General features: G+C 35.2%; 2 protein-coding genes across 5 annotated transcripts in view; both read right to left on the reverse strand.

Moving 5' to 3' along the window:
- The window catches only part of LOC113109348 (myb-like protein U), a 972,647-nt gene that overhangs the window by 831,047 nt on the left and 122,830 nt on the right, over positions 1-18,770 (reverse strand). The window lies entirely within an intron of this gene.
- LOC113109226 (protein sidekick-1-like) overlaps positions 1-18,770 on the reverse strand; it is a 132,037-nt gene that overhangs the window by 92,261 nt on the left and 21,006 nt on the right. For all 4 annotated transcript variants that reach the window (XM_026272893.1, XM_026272894.1, XM_026272892.1 and 1 more), the window contains exon 4: positions 12,706-12,839. In XM_026272893.1, the coding sequence (XP_026128678.1) occupies positions 12,706-12,839 (134 nt within the window). The remainder of the gene's footprint in view (positions 1-12,705; positions 12,840-18,770) is intronic.

Here is an 18,770-nt window from a genome sequence, read left to right on the forward strand (position 1 = left end):
AGAAATTGTATATATTTTTTTTAAACTTCATCACTGCCATCACTGGAAAAAGTTACATTATAAAATATATTGAAATCGAAAAATGTAATTTTGAATTCTAATTATTTCACAAAATTGCTACTTTTTACAGTATATTTGATCATATAAATGCAACCTTGGTGAGCATAAGAAACTTTCAAAAACACGGGGATTACACTATTACAGTCCTCACAACTTTGTCTGGAACATTCTTTGAAAACAAAGCTATATAAAAAAAAATCTAATTTTAATAGTAGTAATAATGTACACAGCTTTCTGTTCGATTGACCGAGGTATTGAGAAAGAGAACGATGCAACGATTGCGCTATGAAAGATGCATGTAAGACAGAGATAAAAAAAGAGAAAATGGGACAAAACAGAAATTGCAAAGCAATCTCTTTCCCTTTCTCCTTTGCTCACCAGCACCTATTGACCGTCTCCAGTTCCAGTGTCAATCCCCTTAATGAACAAGAACGGAGGGTAAAAAGAGGCCAAGCAAGTAAGACTGGGATGTTCACTCCCTAGGTGTAATTCCTGGTAATTTTTCCACTTACCCTCAACAGACAAAATAGCAGAGCTGCCTCTCGCTTTTGTCAGGTAATTCCCACACTTAGATTCAATCCAGTTTATTCTTCCAGGCCGTAGCAGGCAAGGGTGAGGAAAAGAAGTCTAAAAGCCAGAGAATTATTTTTGTAGCCTTCCTGGTGTCTGGATGAATTCATAAGAGCTGGATCTCAGCATTTCCCTGGAGAGTGCTAACAGACTTAGCTATTAATATACTTTCAGGGCTCATTTTAATCTAACATATCTTCCTGTTCTGCCGGCAGAGATCTTTTGATCATGCCACGAATGCGGGAGGAACGGCGGTTAATTAAGAAGTACGACCCAAAAGAACTTCACAGATCACCTTTGAACACTGTCAGTGAATGGCAAATTGCTCGATCAGAAAAACTTGAAACATCTTTACCTAGAAGTTTCAGTCTTTCAGTTTAGTTTCAGCTTGAGAGCCTAGTAAAAAAAAAGCATGTCTTTCTAGTTTAGTTTCGGGTTTTGAAACCATTTCGTACAATGAACCTCATTCAGATAGCTTGTGAAACTAAGCTATTTTTTGAAACACAAAATCAGAACAAAGTTGTACATTTTTGCAAATGACTGAAATCTGTTTCATGTTTCATGAATGAGGCCAAAATGGCAGTAATTACCTGTGTCCTAACCAGCTGCAAATGCCAACTGAGGATTTGCACAACATGCGACATTTTGTTGGTGACTAGCCTTTATTCATCTTTTTTATTTTATTTTTTAGACACATTGTTTTTTAAATTTAAATTTGTTTATAAAATAATTTATTAAAACAACACAACCGAAAAAAAAAACCATAATAATAATAATGGATTGTTAAAAAAAGTAGTTTAAATAAAGCTGCAACAATGCTAAATATAAATATCTGATAAAAAAAAACACTTGTTCATTTCAGCCAACATTTTCAAATTTTCATTGAAGTTGAAACCAAACCTGAAATAAATGTACACAACAAAACCATTAAACCTAAAAAGAAAATATTAAATTAATAAATAAACTAGAATAGTATATTAACAAGTATGGAGACTTTTCTAAAAATGTAAAGTTTTTATAATATGGTTTTAACAAAATGTGCAATACAAAAATCAGATTTTTGTGCAACTCTTATGAAATCAAATATTTTGTTATTTGCTAGTCATGTTATGTTGGACTCCCCTGCCTATACCAAAAATCTGATTTTGATCCTTCATGCAACATGTTTGCTCTCGGTGAGGACTGAATAATGACTTGACACATCTGGTTAGGACACAGAGTAAATCTTTTCAAGGTAAATACTTCACAATCAATGAAAAAATTAAGAGGCAAGCAAGTCTAAAATCCTAACATGGTTCTGGATTGGCATGGACATGATTTCAAGTCCCCAGTGTACAATCCGGTTAGTTGTCTTTAGAGAACAGTTTGATGAAAGAACAGTAAGCAGAATCTATTGGCTATAGTTATTTTAGTCACAGCATGTCTGGTCATGTTTAAAGGGGGGTGAAATGCTCGTTTTCACTCAATATCCTGTTAATCTTGAGTACCTATAGAGTAGTACTGCATCCTTCATAACTCCAAAAAGTCTTTAGTTTTATTATATTCATAAGAGAAAGATAGTCTGTACCGATTTTTCCCGGAAAAACACGACCGACTGGAGGCGTGACGTGTGGGCGGAGCTAAAGAATCATGAGCGCCAGTAAGCTTTTGCGTTGAGAGCGTTTGGAAGCTGTGACATTACCGTAAGGACAAAACCAACCAAAACAAACCATGGCTAACAGTCAGATTCAGCCGTTTATTTATGATCCAGAATTAGATCCCGAGGCTGAAACTTAACGAGAGCAGAAGCAGCAACGACTCGCTCCTAGCGGGGCTCGAACCCGGGTCTCAGGCATAGAAGGCGGACGCACTAACAAGGAGGCAGAGATATTTTAAGCAGTTTTACTCACCGCCTGCGGTTCCAACACACGATCGTGACCCTTTTTCGTTGGGATTGCATCATCCTTAAGAAATAAACGATAAGCAAATCTGTTGTCAAACTGGGCCTTGTTTGTAAAACAAGCATCTTCGAAATGCAGGGAACAAACACAAACACTTGCACAACTCCTTTGATGCTCTGTAAAAATAAACTCCGTCCACTGGTCCCTTAATGCTGTTTCTCTTTTGGTAATCTGTGCAGGGTTGTCTTGCCCTGGCAACCAAAAACACACTTCTTTTGTGACATTTCGCGACGCTCTCGCTCTGATCAGTGAAGTCTGTTGTGCTCTCAGTGCTCTGCTATACGGGAGCGCGTGCTCTTCTGGCAGACGTGCCCTCAGGACCCATATAAGGAAATTCCACTCCATCTAACGTCACACAGAGCCATACTCGAAAAAAACTTTCCAAAACTTGTGACAAACCGGAAGGAGTATTTTTGGAACAGAAATACTCCTTCAAACGTACAACTTAATTTTTGAAACTTTGTCCATGTTTAGCATGGGATTCCAACTCTTTAACAGTGTAAAAAACTCAGTATGCATGAAATAGCATTTCACCCCCCCTTTAATGGTCTTCATCTTAGTCTCAAAATATAGTTTATCCCTGCATCTGGGTCACAACAGTCCAGAGTTTCATCACTGATAAAATGGGATTTTTCCTCAGGTTACTAATGCATAAATATATGAACGTATAACAGCTGATATGATATGAAACTTATACGGTATGAGCAGTGCTTCCATATCTGACCTCTTATCGTGCATGTTAAGTGATGTGTAACGGCATTAATTAATTAAAAGTGTCAAACTCACCCAGCCACAGCAGACCAAATTAAAGAGGCAAGCCTCTGAGGGGCTCTTAATACGATACCACAGATCTACCTTCAGCAACTCCACGTGTTCAAACTGTCCTCCAGTCAAACTCATTACAGCTGTGTGTCCATGAAGGTTAGTGTGATCTGAGATCTGAAGATATCTCAGTCTCTCCGAGCTGTTTAAAGTAGTGCGGTTAAACTCGGGTAATTGGGTCATGAAATCTGTTACTCAGAGTCATATCAAGTGAGTAAACAACAGATGAGAGCTTTTAAAGTTAGAAACAACAGCGGGCAATTTAAGTGTCATGCTCATTTGGGGACTCATTTAGCGTTCACTTATGTATTAATTCATTTACTTGTTCATTCACTTACACATTTTGTTCCCTTATTTACTCAGTGAATCTCTTACTCAATCACTTCTTAACTCACTCATTCACATCAATTGCTTATTAAAGGAATAATGCAGCCAAAAAATGAAAATAAAGTCATCATGTATTAACCCTCTAGTAGATACAAACCAAAATGTTGGTAACCAAACAGTTAACAGTAGCTAGTGACCTCCATAGTATTTTTTCCCCCATATTAAGGAAGTCAATGGCTACCGTCAACTGTTTGGTTACCAACATTCTTCAAAATATCTTCATTTGTGTTCAGCAGAAGAAACTCGTACAGATTTGGAATCACCAAGAGTAAATTACAGAATTTTTATTTTAGTGTGAACTATCCCTTTAACTTATTCACTCAAGCCAATTATAAACAACATCCGGTGGCATAACTCTTTCCCTGCAAGCATTTTTGAAAAAAGGTGCCAGCCACCTCCAGCAATTTGGACGATGCTCAAAAAAATTTGATGGCCTCTATAGTATATGTTGCTGTATTAATATTTGAATATACAGTACACCTAATTAAAAACCAGAGACTATACTTTTAAACAAAAAAAAATATGTTATATGAATATAAGTAGGTTTTTTAAAAATTTTTTATCAAAAACTACTTCTGGATAATGTTCATTACGATTATCAAAGCATAAATCCAGAGTACTGAACATGGATTACAGAGGCTCAGGATGCTGCTACTACGAATCAGACTGACAGACATGAATTAATCCAGTTTACTCTCTAGCTGCAGGAGTGACTCATAGGCAGCTTGACTCAAGACCACATCAAATCAGACACATTCAAAGCATTCTGGTCAAAAAACACATCGTAAAGGAAGTGATATGAATGCTACTATAAAGATCTTTACTCACATATTGCGCACACATATGGGAGACCTTCAGGGCTGAGGCCCAATGGAGTTTAATATGGGATACAAATTGTCTCAGACTTGACACTCAGTGTGAGGTAAAAATAAATCCAGATAATGGTTAAAATTTATTTTTGTCAACTTCTATAGGTGTAGGCTACATTAGCATACAGTTGGCAAAGCTAAAAGGCAGGGACTAAAAGCCACACAAGTCAATTTTTTATTCCATGGGGTCTTTAAACCCCCCCCCCCACACACACACACACAATGAGAACATCTGCTGAGTTGCATCAAACAGCTTGAAAGATCAAAGACAATTTCTAAAATAACTTCAACTGAATTCGTCTGAAAGAAGAAAGTCATATACACCTAGGATGACTTCAGGGTGAGTCATTTATGGACTAATTTTAATTTTTGGATAAACTGACCCTTTAAAGCACTGAGCTTAAAAATATTCTGCTTCCTAAATCAGTCACTTATCAGATTCCATTTTGGTTCCCTCAAAGTCCCCATGAAATCAAAATGTACGTTTTTTTAGCTTTTAGTATTAATATGCCTTAAGGTTATATGAATAAGCTGATGTGTCCCAAAACAATTACAAAATTCGCATTTAGGAGATATAAGCATTCAAAACATACAGTCTCTCACTCTAAAATGGATCAAAGATTTTCATGACATCACATCGCACTTCATCTTCTCATTACCGTATTTTCTGGACTATAAGTCACACTTTTTTTCATAGTTTGGCTGGTCCTGCGACTTATAGTCAGGTGCGACTTATTTATCAAAATTAATTTGAAATAAACCAAGAGAAATGAACTAAGAGACATGAACCAAGAGAAAACATTACCGTCTCCAGCCGCGAAGAGCGCTCTATGCTGCACAGTGCTCCTGTAGTCTACCACAGAACAGCATAGAGCGCCCTCTCGCGGCTAAAGACGGTAATGTTTTCTTTTGGTTCTTGGTTCTAAGTAAATACGACTTATAGTCCAGTGCGACTTATATATGTTTTTTTCCTCATCATGACCTATTTTTGGACTGATGCGACTTATACTCAGGTGCGACTTATAGTCCGAAAAATACGGTAAATCTTCTGTCCAATCAAATGCTCTCTAGAATCCCAAGCACCCGCCCCCTATGCTATAAAAACACGCTGAAGCCACGGCTGTAATAGGTCATTACATTTATTAATATTTTCTGTATGATGAATGGCATGTAGTGCACAGACAGGGAACAATTCATATGCTTTCCATTGAGTTTAGTTTTGCGCTGTGTCACTCTAACCAACACACCTCACAAACTCTGCTCCGGTCCAGAGGCACAATAGCACAGAGCGGATCATGTGCGCGTCGGCGCAGATCACAAAATGTATTGGACCTATTTGAATTGCTATATTTTATAGCAATATGGATGTGATTGTGGATGTCAAATGCGGCTTTACAGAGCTCAATGTCTCTGAACGGTCAAGCCAAGCTGTGGAATAAACAAACGCTAGTGGCTATTTAAAAAAGGGTTGCTTGATATGTCCCGCCCTGTCTTCTTGTTTCAGTTAAATATGTCAACACATAGAATAACGCTGCGTTTCAAAGCATTTCAGGGGACCTTTAAGAAGGCAGCTGCCTATGTAGACAGTATGCAGCAAAGCAGCTAAGTAGGTTATTAGCAGAGCTGGTATGTCTACAGTGGACATTACAACAACTGTATCACCCAGGCCCAAAAACACACACTTACAATCAATATGAACAGAGAAAAATACCCAAACATCTTTATTAGACAATACAGAGCGAGGAAGAGCTTTCAGTAAACTACTCGGGTGTTAATGAGTCTCTCTCTCCTTCCCCCCACTCTTTCTTTATCTCTAATGATTTTGTTAATTCTCATGAAGGAGACTTTGGCTCATGTTGTGCGAGTCGGCTGCCATTGCGAGATAAAATTTTGGCCCGCTTGTTCTAACTGGCATAGACAAGACCCCGCAGAGGTCGCACACAAACAGACGGACGGACACACACACCGAATCAACACAGCCTTGTGCCTGTAATTGAAAATGACGGGGAAAAAAAACCTTCATGTTGAAACGAGGTGAGTAAATGTCTTCAAGGATGGACTTTGATACATGACAACACATGTAGACGCGGAGGAGAGGAGCGGGAAGATGACACAAAAATGAACACACCCGCTAGCATCAATTCTATTATAGCTTGTCAAACATACAAAATAATTAACAGCTCACTGGTGTGAAACAAGAATATGTCCAACTGCTAATTGTGACTTATGACTGGACATACTGAGTGAACTAGGGATGAAGAAATAATCATAACTCATAACAGATATATCAAGAATATAACATTGCTGCTGCAAAAATAAACATTAGTTAAAGTGTAAAGTGTTTTTATGCAGTCGAAACTGAGTCATTTCAAACCCAAGCCCAATTGAGTCCAAATGTCAAAGTTTCATCCAAATTTTGCTAATGTGACCGATATTCAATAAATGCTCTCCATTAAGAGAGCATTCACCCAAAAATAACACATCATTCTCACATCATTCCAAATTGCTTTGTCCATAAAATTAAAATAATTTGGATATTGCTGATTATTTATTTCATGCCACTATTTGTTTCACTGCTAAGCGTATCCGAATCAGATCGACTAATGTCAGTATTTCCATCCTCTTATCCCAGAAGAGAATTCAAAACATGATTTTAAATGCTGCAAATCAATCTGAAATGTAATGAATCTTGTCATAAGTTGGAAAACAAATAACAATCCACAACAGACAAACTGGGAGGAAACTTTCCAGTGATGAGGGAGGTTGTTTAAAAGTGACTGTGATAGATACTGACATACAGTAGATCTCCTGAAGAGAAACGACAGAATGAATGTCTTTTAAACTTCACCTTCTAAAGCAACAGCAAAGTCATCTCCTTTTATTGAGAATATTCTGACATACACTCAAAGGCAGGCAGACATAAAGATGCAATACGCTGAAATAGCTAACAAAATACTTGAAGGTAACCAACTATATACTGTATGATATGTTTGGCACCACTTCAAATGAGACTTTATACATAATGTGCTTTTATAATCCAGTACATGCTTGGTGAAATTGGCACTAACTGCGTATTTAATACACACTCATTTTAATGCATATGAGTATACATTTTTAATGCACACTCAAAAAAAGTATGAACATGAAAGTAATATAATGTATTATATTACTAAAACTATCACAACTTACAACAGATTGCAAAAGCACAATAATGCATATAGAAAGCAATTTTTATATAAATATATATAAAACAGTAAAGGTCTATATTGATAATCTGATATTTCTTTTCATTTAAACCTGGATATAAACAAGGGTCTGGAAGTTTGAAAATGTTAAAACAATTAGACGTTACGATTTAAATGAAGAAATATTTTAGATTTTGCACTATTATAGGTCACTAATCAAATTTGTGACATTGACAATGTTTTAACCTCTTTGTAAAGGTCAGGTGTTTTTCAAAAAATGCTGGAAAAATGAAATGGATCATCGGGTTTTGCAGAAACTTGTGGAGTACCTGACATTTTCTTCACAAAATGTTTAATTGCAGGTTAGATCATGTGCAGCTTAAATCTTTGTTCATTTGAAAAGAATGCAAAATAGATGCATTTTCACTAGTGGTGAATTTCAGAACACAATGCACTTTATGAAATATAATGAATTTAATTGCATATACTTGATGGTTTTTATTATGCAATCAGTTAATAGAAATAACATGCTGCCTTTTGAGACATGTTTATGTGCCCAGATTTGATTTGTGCATTCATGCATGATCAGCAACAACATAAAGCTTTGCTGCTTGCTTCTGATGTTAGTATACTTCGAACACCTAAAACATCCCCCATCACTCACCATCACAGCAAGCCTGCATTTCATCAAATAAATTCATCTGATGTGATTTGATTTGATTGAAACGGAAAAGCAGGGCTGTATTAATCCAAAACATAAAAAAGATCCTTTTAAAAACACTGTGGCTGAAGCAATATATCAAACACCAGATCCAGATGAGATGGTTGTAAATAACTGTTGGCCACAAATCTCATCTAAAGATTAATGAGTATGTAATTATCCAGATGTGTCAATCCTGATCTGGATATGTTTTAATCTTGAGGATTAAATGTTTAGGACAATAATAAATGCGACTGGATTAGTCTTCACAGTTAGTGACGACATGTGAAAGGTTTCGGTGATAAATGATGAAATTTGCAATGTTCTCAGAGAGATAACATTAGCACTAACATTAAAAAAAATTCAGTCTGCCAGTCAGGTAAGAAAACATTCAAATTTGGATAAAGAAAAAAAAAAGTTATAAAAATAGAAATAAATTAAAAGTGACGAAAAAAAAAAGGTGACCATAATGTTTAAAAAGAAGCTCATTTCAAATAAATTCTGCTCTTTTGAGCTTTTTATTCGTCAAAGAATCCTAAAAAAAAAAATGTGTTGTGACAAAAATATTATGTGATATAAAAAAGAAATATTTATCGTGGAACAACAATTATTTCTGGATCATGTGACAGTGAAGGCTAAAGAAAAATTCTGATTTGCCATCATGGTAATAAATTACCATTTTTAATGATTTTAAGCTATTGTTTAAGCTATGTATTTATGATCAAATAAATGCAGCCTTTGTGAGCATTGGACTTTCAAAACAATGAAACATTTTACTGACTGAAGTACAATTCCTTTAGAAACAGAAAAAACAACAAAAATACTGATTATAGTGTGTACAAGCACAAAACAATAACTCTCACATTTACATATGACTGTCAGTCTAAAACATTGCATTGTGCATGTGGCCATGTTGTGGTAAAATTCAGAGAGAGGAAGAAGCCTGAAATTAGGAGAAGGAGAGACAAAAAAGGTGGTATCTCTAGAGATACAGAGAGGCAGGAACAGAGATTCTGTGAGACAATTAAAAATGCATATGACACCAGGGACAAGCGTCTGATGAATTTAGTTTCAAACCATGCATAATCAACATCTGGCATGCAAGCACTAACAAACGATGTAAACAGAAAGAACAAGAGACAAAAAGAGTCAAAATACTTCTAAATGTGTGTTTAAGTGGGTTCACGCATCATTGACACGGATCTCATATTAGTTATTTAGTCGCCCTCAGATCTCCCAAAGCCAGCTCAACCTGCTGCTGAAAACAAAAACAAAAACTACAGTTAGGCACTTCCTCTTCCTGTGGGCAGCTCTTGGTATATCGAATAACCTGCTGTATAAACCAGATTTATGACTTGTCTGGTTTAATTCTCTCTTGAATGACCTCATTTGTATTTTTAGATTCCGTCTTATTTTTTATTTTTTTATTAGAGTTTAGTAATAAAAGGCATGTCTAATAAATAGAATTCGTAAATATTTAATAATGAATTGCATTTTCTTTTTCAATAACAAGGCCCTATGAATTTATTTTTAATAAACAACTTTTAATTTTAAATGGCAAGATTTTAAATGAAATGCAGATGGGACTTATAACAAATAAAGTAATCTGTACTCTTTATATGACTTAATTATAACAAAATCTAAAGATGTATCAAATACAGAATCAACACAGAACAGAATGAAATGTTATAATATCAAATTAGGCAGACCAGTTAACTGTGTTCAACCTATTTAATTCAATTTACTATAAATGCACTGATAGCAACCCTTGATTTCCAAGAATTCCACAAACTTTTAAGGATTGATAAACGTCTAAACATCTCTGAAGTTCGGTGTCTATTTAAACTATTTAAATATATGTGGGCTAAATCCACAATTTACATACGAACACCGTCAAATATTAACAAGACCCTTTACTCTCTCTGTGTCTGTCTCTTTCCAGATGTCGTCGTCTGGTCCAGATGGATGCCTGCCCTCTCTCCATCACCACAGTCAACAAGCCGAGAGATGAGTCACACACAAACCACATACTTAAACTCACAGAAAAGAGTCAAAGAAATGACATGCTAGCCTTCATTTCCATGGTTACATCAATTTGGTTGTGCTCTGTCACAGTGACACTATGATGTCATAACCACAAGCTTCGGTGTTTTAACATCCCGACTGTATGATGACCCCTGTCTCATATCCAGTAGAGTTTCATATGAACACTGTTGGGACATGTCTCAGACTATTAGTATTAATGTTGATATTTGCTGATATGTGAGTATGCTGTGTCTGTTAATAGCAAAAGCAGTATCTATGTGCTAATATTCAGCTGTTATATATATATATCCATGCTGTAATACATCACCGATATTAGAGTGCAAGGTTTCTGAGACCGAATACCATTCATTTTTGAATGTTTCTGAAATAAGTATCTTATGCTTAAAAAACAACATATATATTATTGGTGCCACTGTTTGACAACTTTTGAATGATAGTGTTTTATGTATTTTATTATAAATCAGAAACCTTGTATGCATCTTCTATTACTGCAATAAAGACAAATCACCTCGAGAGATTCGGTGCTGCATTTACTAAGCTAAGTGTAATTCTGTTTTTATTAACATTAATTGCCTTCCAAACATTGAATCCTATGCTGTGTTATCTATCTCAACCACAAATTGTAAAACACAAACCGAACCTCAATATCAACAAACACATCACACAGGAGGCACTGGAAGTACTTTCTGGTTTGTGTAAGTCCTGCTGTGTTCCTGTTGAAATTTTAATATAGCAGCCGCTCCAAAAAGCTCAGCATGGACAAATAACCAGAAATACAAACAAAAACCCCTAAAATGCTCATAAACTTCATAAAGGTCAGCACAGAAGGACATAAAAATAATTCTAATGAATCAATTAAAAAGCAGTGATTTTTTTGGTTTAAAATCCCTCCTGCTGTCAGCTCTCTACTCCTCGTCTCTTTGTTCTTTCCCCTTCTTATGTCCTTGTCATATTCATTCAACTCAACACTCTTGTTTTTGGAGTTTCAGATCCTTTAAACTACTCTCAACATCTCCTTTCCTTTAAATTTTTGATTAGGAAAAATGACATTTCTCCAGTGGTGGATTTGACTGACAGTCGTGAACCTCCTGTCCCCTAAAACACTGCGAAGGAACTAATGACTTAAAGAGAGTATTTTCACATGAACACTTTCCATTGCCTTTTGTTCCTTACATTTTACATTCATTTGAAATGAGATTTATAAAGGTCTTCTCCATGGTACATTTATATCACTCTACTTTTGAAGTAACTGGCTGTATAAACAGAAAGGTATGAAAAAAATCTGGCTTTAATTAGGAGCATAAACAGCTTTCTCCTTCACTCCCAGTGGAAAGGCTAAATTAATGTCCTTTAAAAAGCAAAGTACAAAATGTGCCACATAACACAAGCTACACGAGTGTTTCTGGCGCATAATGACAGTACAGAGAAATGAGATGTTTGAAAATGTGAAAGGTGAAAGGGAGGGTCAATGTGTTTAATTTAAAAGCACATCCACTTTAAAAAAAGTCGATATTTTGTCCCAGAGAGCAAATCTCAATGAGAACAACATAAAAAATGACCATTTCACATCACAGTTTTAATCACAGACCATATGAACCCAGAATAATACAACAACTCTTATAATTTTGCATTATACAGACATTGACAGCCTACAAATCCATGTAATTGCATAATATTTTCCATCATAAAGTCCCTGATAGGCCTGTTTAGTACATCAGCTGTGACATTTAACTAATAACGTTCTTAATATCACAAACGTTTTCATACAGCAGAGATAAGTTATCCCACAACGGATCTGCATTAATTCCAAAGAACATCTGACTCATTAGCAGATTAAATAGCTTTCATTGTTAAGTCATTAACAAACATATAATGCTTAACGATCAGTAGTTGATTAAAATCTGAATATATATTTATATGCATTCAAACAAATATGTGAATTGTGGAGTTTAATGACTTTTAGTCGCTAGTTGAATGCATTAAAGATCGTCATTAAAGATCTGTTCAGTCATTTAACAAAGTTTATTCATCTTATTAAAAGCATTATTCAGCAACTTTTGAGCTATTTATATGTAACGTGTGTACACACACACACACACACACACACACATGCTGTAGAAACTTACTTGCTACACTCAGGTAAATGGAAGGGCTGGTTTTGTTTTCTCCGTTACGTTCATTAACGGCCTCTACATAATACCGGCCCGCATCTGCTGCTGACGTCCCCAAAACTACAAGCTGATTGTCCAGTGTAATTGCTCTGAAACCAAAAGAGACACACAAAAACATTTAAGAACGGTGAACAAGATTACCCACTTGTGTTTTCATTTCCCTTCTGATCTCAGGGTGACCTGTAACAAATCAATTCGCTTATTAGTAAACCTGTGCAAGGTAAAGTAAGTACTAATGAAAGCACATGAGGATTGAATTATTTTAGTTCTGGATGGTCTGATCGCCGAGAGGGCAACATGATAATTACTCCTTTCAGCACACGTGCACAAATCAATAAATCTCTGGACACAATGAAAAATGAACATGCACACGTCCACTTACATTATGTGAAGCTTTTGCCCCTTTTTGAACTGATATTTTTTTCTCTCTCAAGGACAGGAAAAAATAACTCGCCGAAGAAAAACACAACAAAATGAATAAGGAAAGAAGGGAGAGTGGGCTTTCATGTTCCTCGATAGTCTATGTTCAATAGCTTTCTTGCGAGAAACATCAATAGCACTTTCAAATTTTCACACACATGACACAATCACACTTTCATATGAGGCAAATTTTTTTAAAGCACTAAGAGCTCCAGACTTTAGTCACCTAACAGAAGTGTCACCGCCACAACTAGATGTGCCACACCATGAGACCCTGCAGAAAGTCTGAATAAAATCACAATCCTGTCTGTCAGAACCTTTCCGTTACTGAAAGAACTTTTCTAAAAGTAGAGTACACGTATCAACATTAATTCAAATAATATAATATAATATAATATAATATAATATAATATAATATGTATAAACTGAAGCAATATATATTATATAAAATATATATATTTTTTTTCAAAACGCTTAGAAATCATACAGAATTAGAGAAAGTAAAAAGGCACAGTTTTCTGTGAGGGTTAGGGCTAGGTGTAGGGTTGGTGTAGGGCCATAGAATATACAGTTTGTACTGTATAAAAACCATTACGCCTATGGGATGTCCCCATTTTTCACAAGAACAAACATGTGTGTGTGTGTGTGTGTGTAATTAAAATGTAAAAAAGGCTATTTTATGGCTTTTTAAGTTTAAATAGCAAAACAGTTCTGGGAAAGTTCTGACTGTATTATAAAATATAATGTCCATAGAAAACAGTTCAATATTTCACTGGGAATCTACTTTCATTATGCATAACAGCTATAGCAAAATAGGATATTGACATTTTAGTTTGGAAAAAAAAAAAAAAAAAAATAAATAAATAAATAAATAAATAAATAATAATAATAATCATTTATTTGAAATACAGTAGGTGTTTTAAACCAATAAACAAGCAGTATGCAGTTATAGTTAATGTGATACAGCCCTACAGTCATAACAACTTAAAATCAACATTTATTTATTGCTGTCTTCACTTGAACATGACTTTATGTAGTTCATTTAGTTGTCTAAGTAGTGTGCAAGTTGTGAGAAATTAATTCTTTAACAGCACTTTTATGGTGCTTTCAGAGGCTTTACAGTCCTCATTCATTGAAATTGCACGGCAAAAAGCAACAAGCACTTTTCCTGTCTACAAAACTTCTCTATTTTACAAGAAAGAAAGTCATACAGGTTTTGAATGACAGAAAGGTTAGTAATTGCTGACATTTTTGAGTGAACTATCCTTTTAACTACATAGTACAAGAGTCTCTGCTTATAGTACTTTTATGATGAAGTTATAATTTCCATTATATAACCATAAAACGTGGTGAAAACTCTGGGTGGAAAGATACCATTGGGAACACACACACTGCAAGGCTGCTGTTAGCTGGCTCTTTCAGCACTACTTCAACTAAAACTCAATCATTTAAATGAATCTAAGAATAAAATGATGTTCTAACAACTCAATGACAAAGATGATGATGAAGTCGGGGGAAAAATGTCATTATGAATAAGATGTCTGTTAATGTATATTTACAGTTTCTCCACACCAAATCCTGATTCAGTGGCAGACCTCTAAAAAGGTGGCCAAAGCTTACAGTAATCTTCAAACAGAGCTCAGTGTTTAAATGCATGAGCCACCATGTAATGTCAATAAAGTCCAGTCATGGGTGACTGTCCACATTTAAATATATAGAGCTCTTTTGTCGACATTTCAGCAACCGGGTTCATTCTGATTACTGGACACTTTCACAGGCTAATGCATGTATGCATACACAGACTCAAGGTGAAAAAGGAGCAACCATTAGGAGCTGAACAGCCTATACTCCGACTTCAATATGGAAGAGCTTTTAGGGCTGGAAATGAGAATCAGACAAGCAAACAAGCAGTAAGACAAAAGAGACAGAAAAGGATAATCCTCCGAGATATTTAATGGGCTCTGGATGTTGTTTATATGGAGTTCAAGGTGAAATAAAGTCAGAGAATGAACGAGAGACAGAAAGAGGACAGACAGGCAGAGAAACCACATGAAAACTTCAAGAATAAGCATTTTAATCTATCTCCTGTAAGGGAAAAAAATCCCTTTGAACTCAGAGTCTTTAATTCCAGCCTCTCCATCCAGGGGAAAAAAAGAGGGAAGGGAAAGGAAAATGAAAAAAAGAGAGAAGTATTGCACTCAGTCCAAAATAAATCCACAGTGGAAAGAAACTCAGCATGGGATTTTTTCACACTTTCAGCTTCAACTTTAAAATAAGACATCCCAGGCCTTTAACTATCACATTCAGGCTGGATTTAAAGGTGCTATAGGGAACTTTTGTAAAAAAATATTTTTTACATATTTATTAAACCTGTCATTATGTCCTGACAGTAGAATATGAGACAGATAATCTGTGAAAAAAATCAAGCTCCTCTGGCTCCTCCCAGTGGTCCTATTGCCATTTGCAGAAACTCCATCGCTCCCGGCAAAAAATAACCAATCAGAGCTGCGGTCCGTAACTTTTTTTGTGTTCAAAATGTAGAAAAATTTATATAATAAGCGAGTACACCATGAATCCATTTTCCAAACCGTGTTTTTGGCTTGTCCTGAATCACTAGGGTGCACCTATAATAAGTGTTTATATTCGGACTATTTTAGATTGCTTCAGGGGTACCGCGGCGGAGTAACCCAGTACCTTTGTGATTCTTCAAAGACATAAACAGAGAGAAGTAGTTCCGGCTACGATGTTCTTCTGCAAGACGCAAGCGGTTCTGTTTATTAACCACTAGAGCGTCAAAAGTTACCTACTGCAGCTTTAAGGGTGTAAGGTGAAGTTTGTTATGTTCTAGACTAATTTTAGCTTATTCTACACCAGTGTTAATTTCGTTGACTAAATATTTTCGTCATTATTTTCGTCACGAATATATTTTTGCCGACGAAAACGAAACGAAAACTAAAATAGAAGGCACTGATGGAGACTAAAACTATGACTAAATTGATTGACATTATCGTCAACGAATAAAGGACGAGACAAAAATAGACTGTGACGAAAATCAAATCAGCAGACGGGAGAGATGCGAGGAATGAGCAAAAGAACCGGCAAAACAGAACAGACTGCATGAGAGAAGAGAACCAATCAGAGCCTGACTCATTGAGACGTGAAGCGAAGGTTTTCAGTTTTTATGAGCTCCCGGGAAGTCGGCATTCGAAGAGGTGATAGGGACTTTAAGCCTCTGGTGGAACGGCAACGCCATTCTGGCGTTGTATTGCGCCTGCGCGAATTTAACTGCTACTTTGTGACGTTCTAATTTAACGGTCTACTACGGGAGAACAGCTGATTTGCAGGAGTCGCTACAACGTGAGAGGTTAGGTAAATAAATGTTATGTTTTTAGACTTATTTACATCATACAATATTAAAAACTCCTCTTCTGACAAAAGATTGTCATTTAACGCCAAAAGCAATCCTTCTCTTGCTTTTTTAAATTATATATTTTTTGGACCTCTATAAATGAATTAATGCTGCGTTGCGCTGTTCTGTTTTACCGTTGCTTAGTGACTTTTACGTTCTTGGCTACAGCGGTGTGACGGCCAACTTCCGGTCGCTGTAGCCGTTCCATTCGCAGCTGTTGCTTAAAGTCCCTACTGTCTAAAAGAGCGACAAAATGTCCACAGCTCACTTCACGTTTGACGACGAACAAAACAAAACAAAGTGTAAAGCACGCAGAGCGCTCATTCGTGTCAAGAACACAACCAATTTGAAAAGACATTTACAGACGAGCCACCCAGACATTTTCTCAAATGTAATTTTACAACGATGTTCTTTTGTTTATTGAGCTAAGCAAAATTGGAATAGTGCAGTGCGTAGATGTTGTAGCATTAAATATTGCGAACCGAAAAGTACTGTAAAATAGTCCCTTCTTCAAATTAGATGCGAGCACAATACTAATATGTAATATCATGATAAATACATTTGATTAATACTAATGTTTAGTATATTTTATAATGTTCTACTTGTTGACAATATCACACATATTTCTATATTAGTCATGTGAAACATGAATGTTCACATCCTATCATTATACATACAAATCTAGCAATATTGTAGTATTTAAAACATACAATATTGCTAGACAAATGAATACCTTATAAAATCTTGTTACTTTTTTTATCCACCCAATTTACTTTAAATGTATGCACTTATTGTTCAGCTCAGCTGTAAGCTTTAAGGTCCTGGACCTAACGTTATTTTTCTTTTATTGATGGTCAATTGGCAGCTAGTTATTGTTTACATTATCATGACAGTGTTTGTTGCTGCATAAAAGCTTTTGAATCGAAATAAAGACACAGTTGTGTTGAAATAAAGTTGAATTTGTGTTTTATATATTTTGTTTAAGTTTGTTTCCTATACCAGCTGTAAAAAATTGTCTAGTAAACCTGTTATTGATTTTAGTCTTATTTTAGTCGACTAAAATACCAAGCAATTTTAGTCGACTAAAATAAGACTAAAATTAAAACAAATCAGATGACTAAAACTTGACTAAAACTAAAAAGAATTATAGTCAAAAGACTAAGACTAAAACTAAATTAAAATTCCGTGTCAAAATTAACACTGTTCTACACATTTAGTTTACTGCAAAATTAAAATTTGGTTACCATTTACTCATGTCATTCCAAACCTGTATAAAGACAACTATTGTATTTCATCGTATGTACCAAAACAAACAAAATGTTTTCTTGGCATTTCAGAATGAACAATCCCTTTAGGAGACCCTACAAATGATAAAACTTCTACGTACTGTTTTATAATAAAAAATTTTGTGATTTGTATGTTTCTTCCAATGTTGTCAAAACAGAAAACATAATTTCATTTAATAAGAAGACAAATCAATATCTTTTTTTGGTACCAATTGGTTTAATTACAGCATTAACCAGCAGATTAATTGGACAATGCTAACTTGCCAAATCTGAATAAAGCAAGGTCTAGAGGCATGTTCTTAAACGTCTTTTAACTTGAATGCTTTATGTGCAAGATGCTGCAAAAGAACTCAGAGCAATGGTTAAACACATCCATCTAGAAAGACATTAAAGAACATTGAGTGAATGGCCCGATGGTGAGAGTGTTTGGAAAACCTGTCTGGAAAGAATAATTACTTTCCTATTCTGATTTGTCCTGCTAGTGGAGCAGAAACCACACTTTTATATTCTTTAAAACTAGACCAGCTGCAGCTTTAGTAGTGTATGAGTTAATTCATACTCAGTGAATGCTTCAGCTTCAGCATCAAAGAAATAAATTACATTTTTAAATATACTAAAAAAACAAAAAAAACAGTTATTTTAAATTGCAAAAATTCTTCACATTATTACTATTTTTACTTTATACTGCGGCCTTGTTAAGCATAAGACACTTTCTACAAATTGTTTATTCAAAATCTATCAACCCCAAACCTTTGAATGGTAGTGTAAATTGTTAAAGATATTGTGATATATTGTGCAGATTTCTGTTACCTAATATTATAACTAATATTCTGTTAAATAATAATAACAAAATATGAGACCATTAATATATATTTAAAAAATCATGATGCAAATCACACATCAAT

The sequence above is a fragment of the Carassius auratus genome, chromosome 1, assembly GCF_003368295.1.
Source record: "Carassius auratus strain Wakin chromosome 1, ASM336829v1, whole genome shotgun sequence".
Classification (NCBI taxonomy): Eukaryota; Metazoa; Chordata; class Actinopteri; order Cypriniformes; family Cyprinidae; genus Carassius; species Carassius auratus.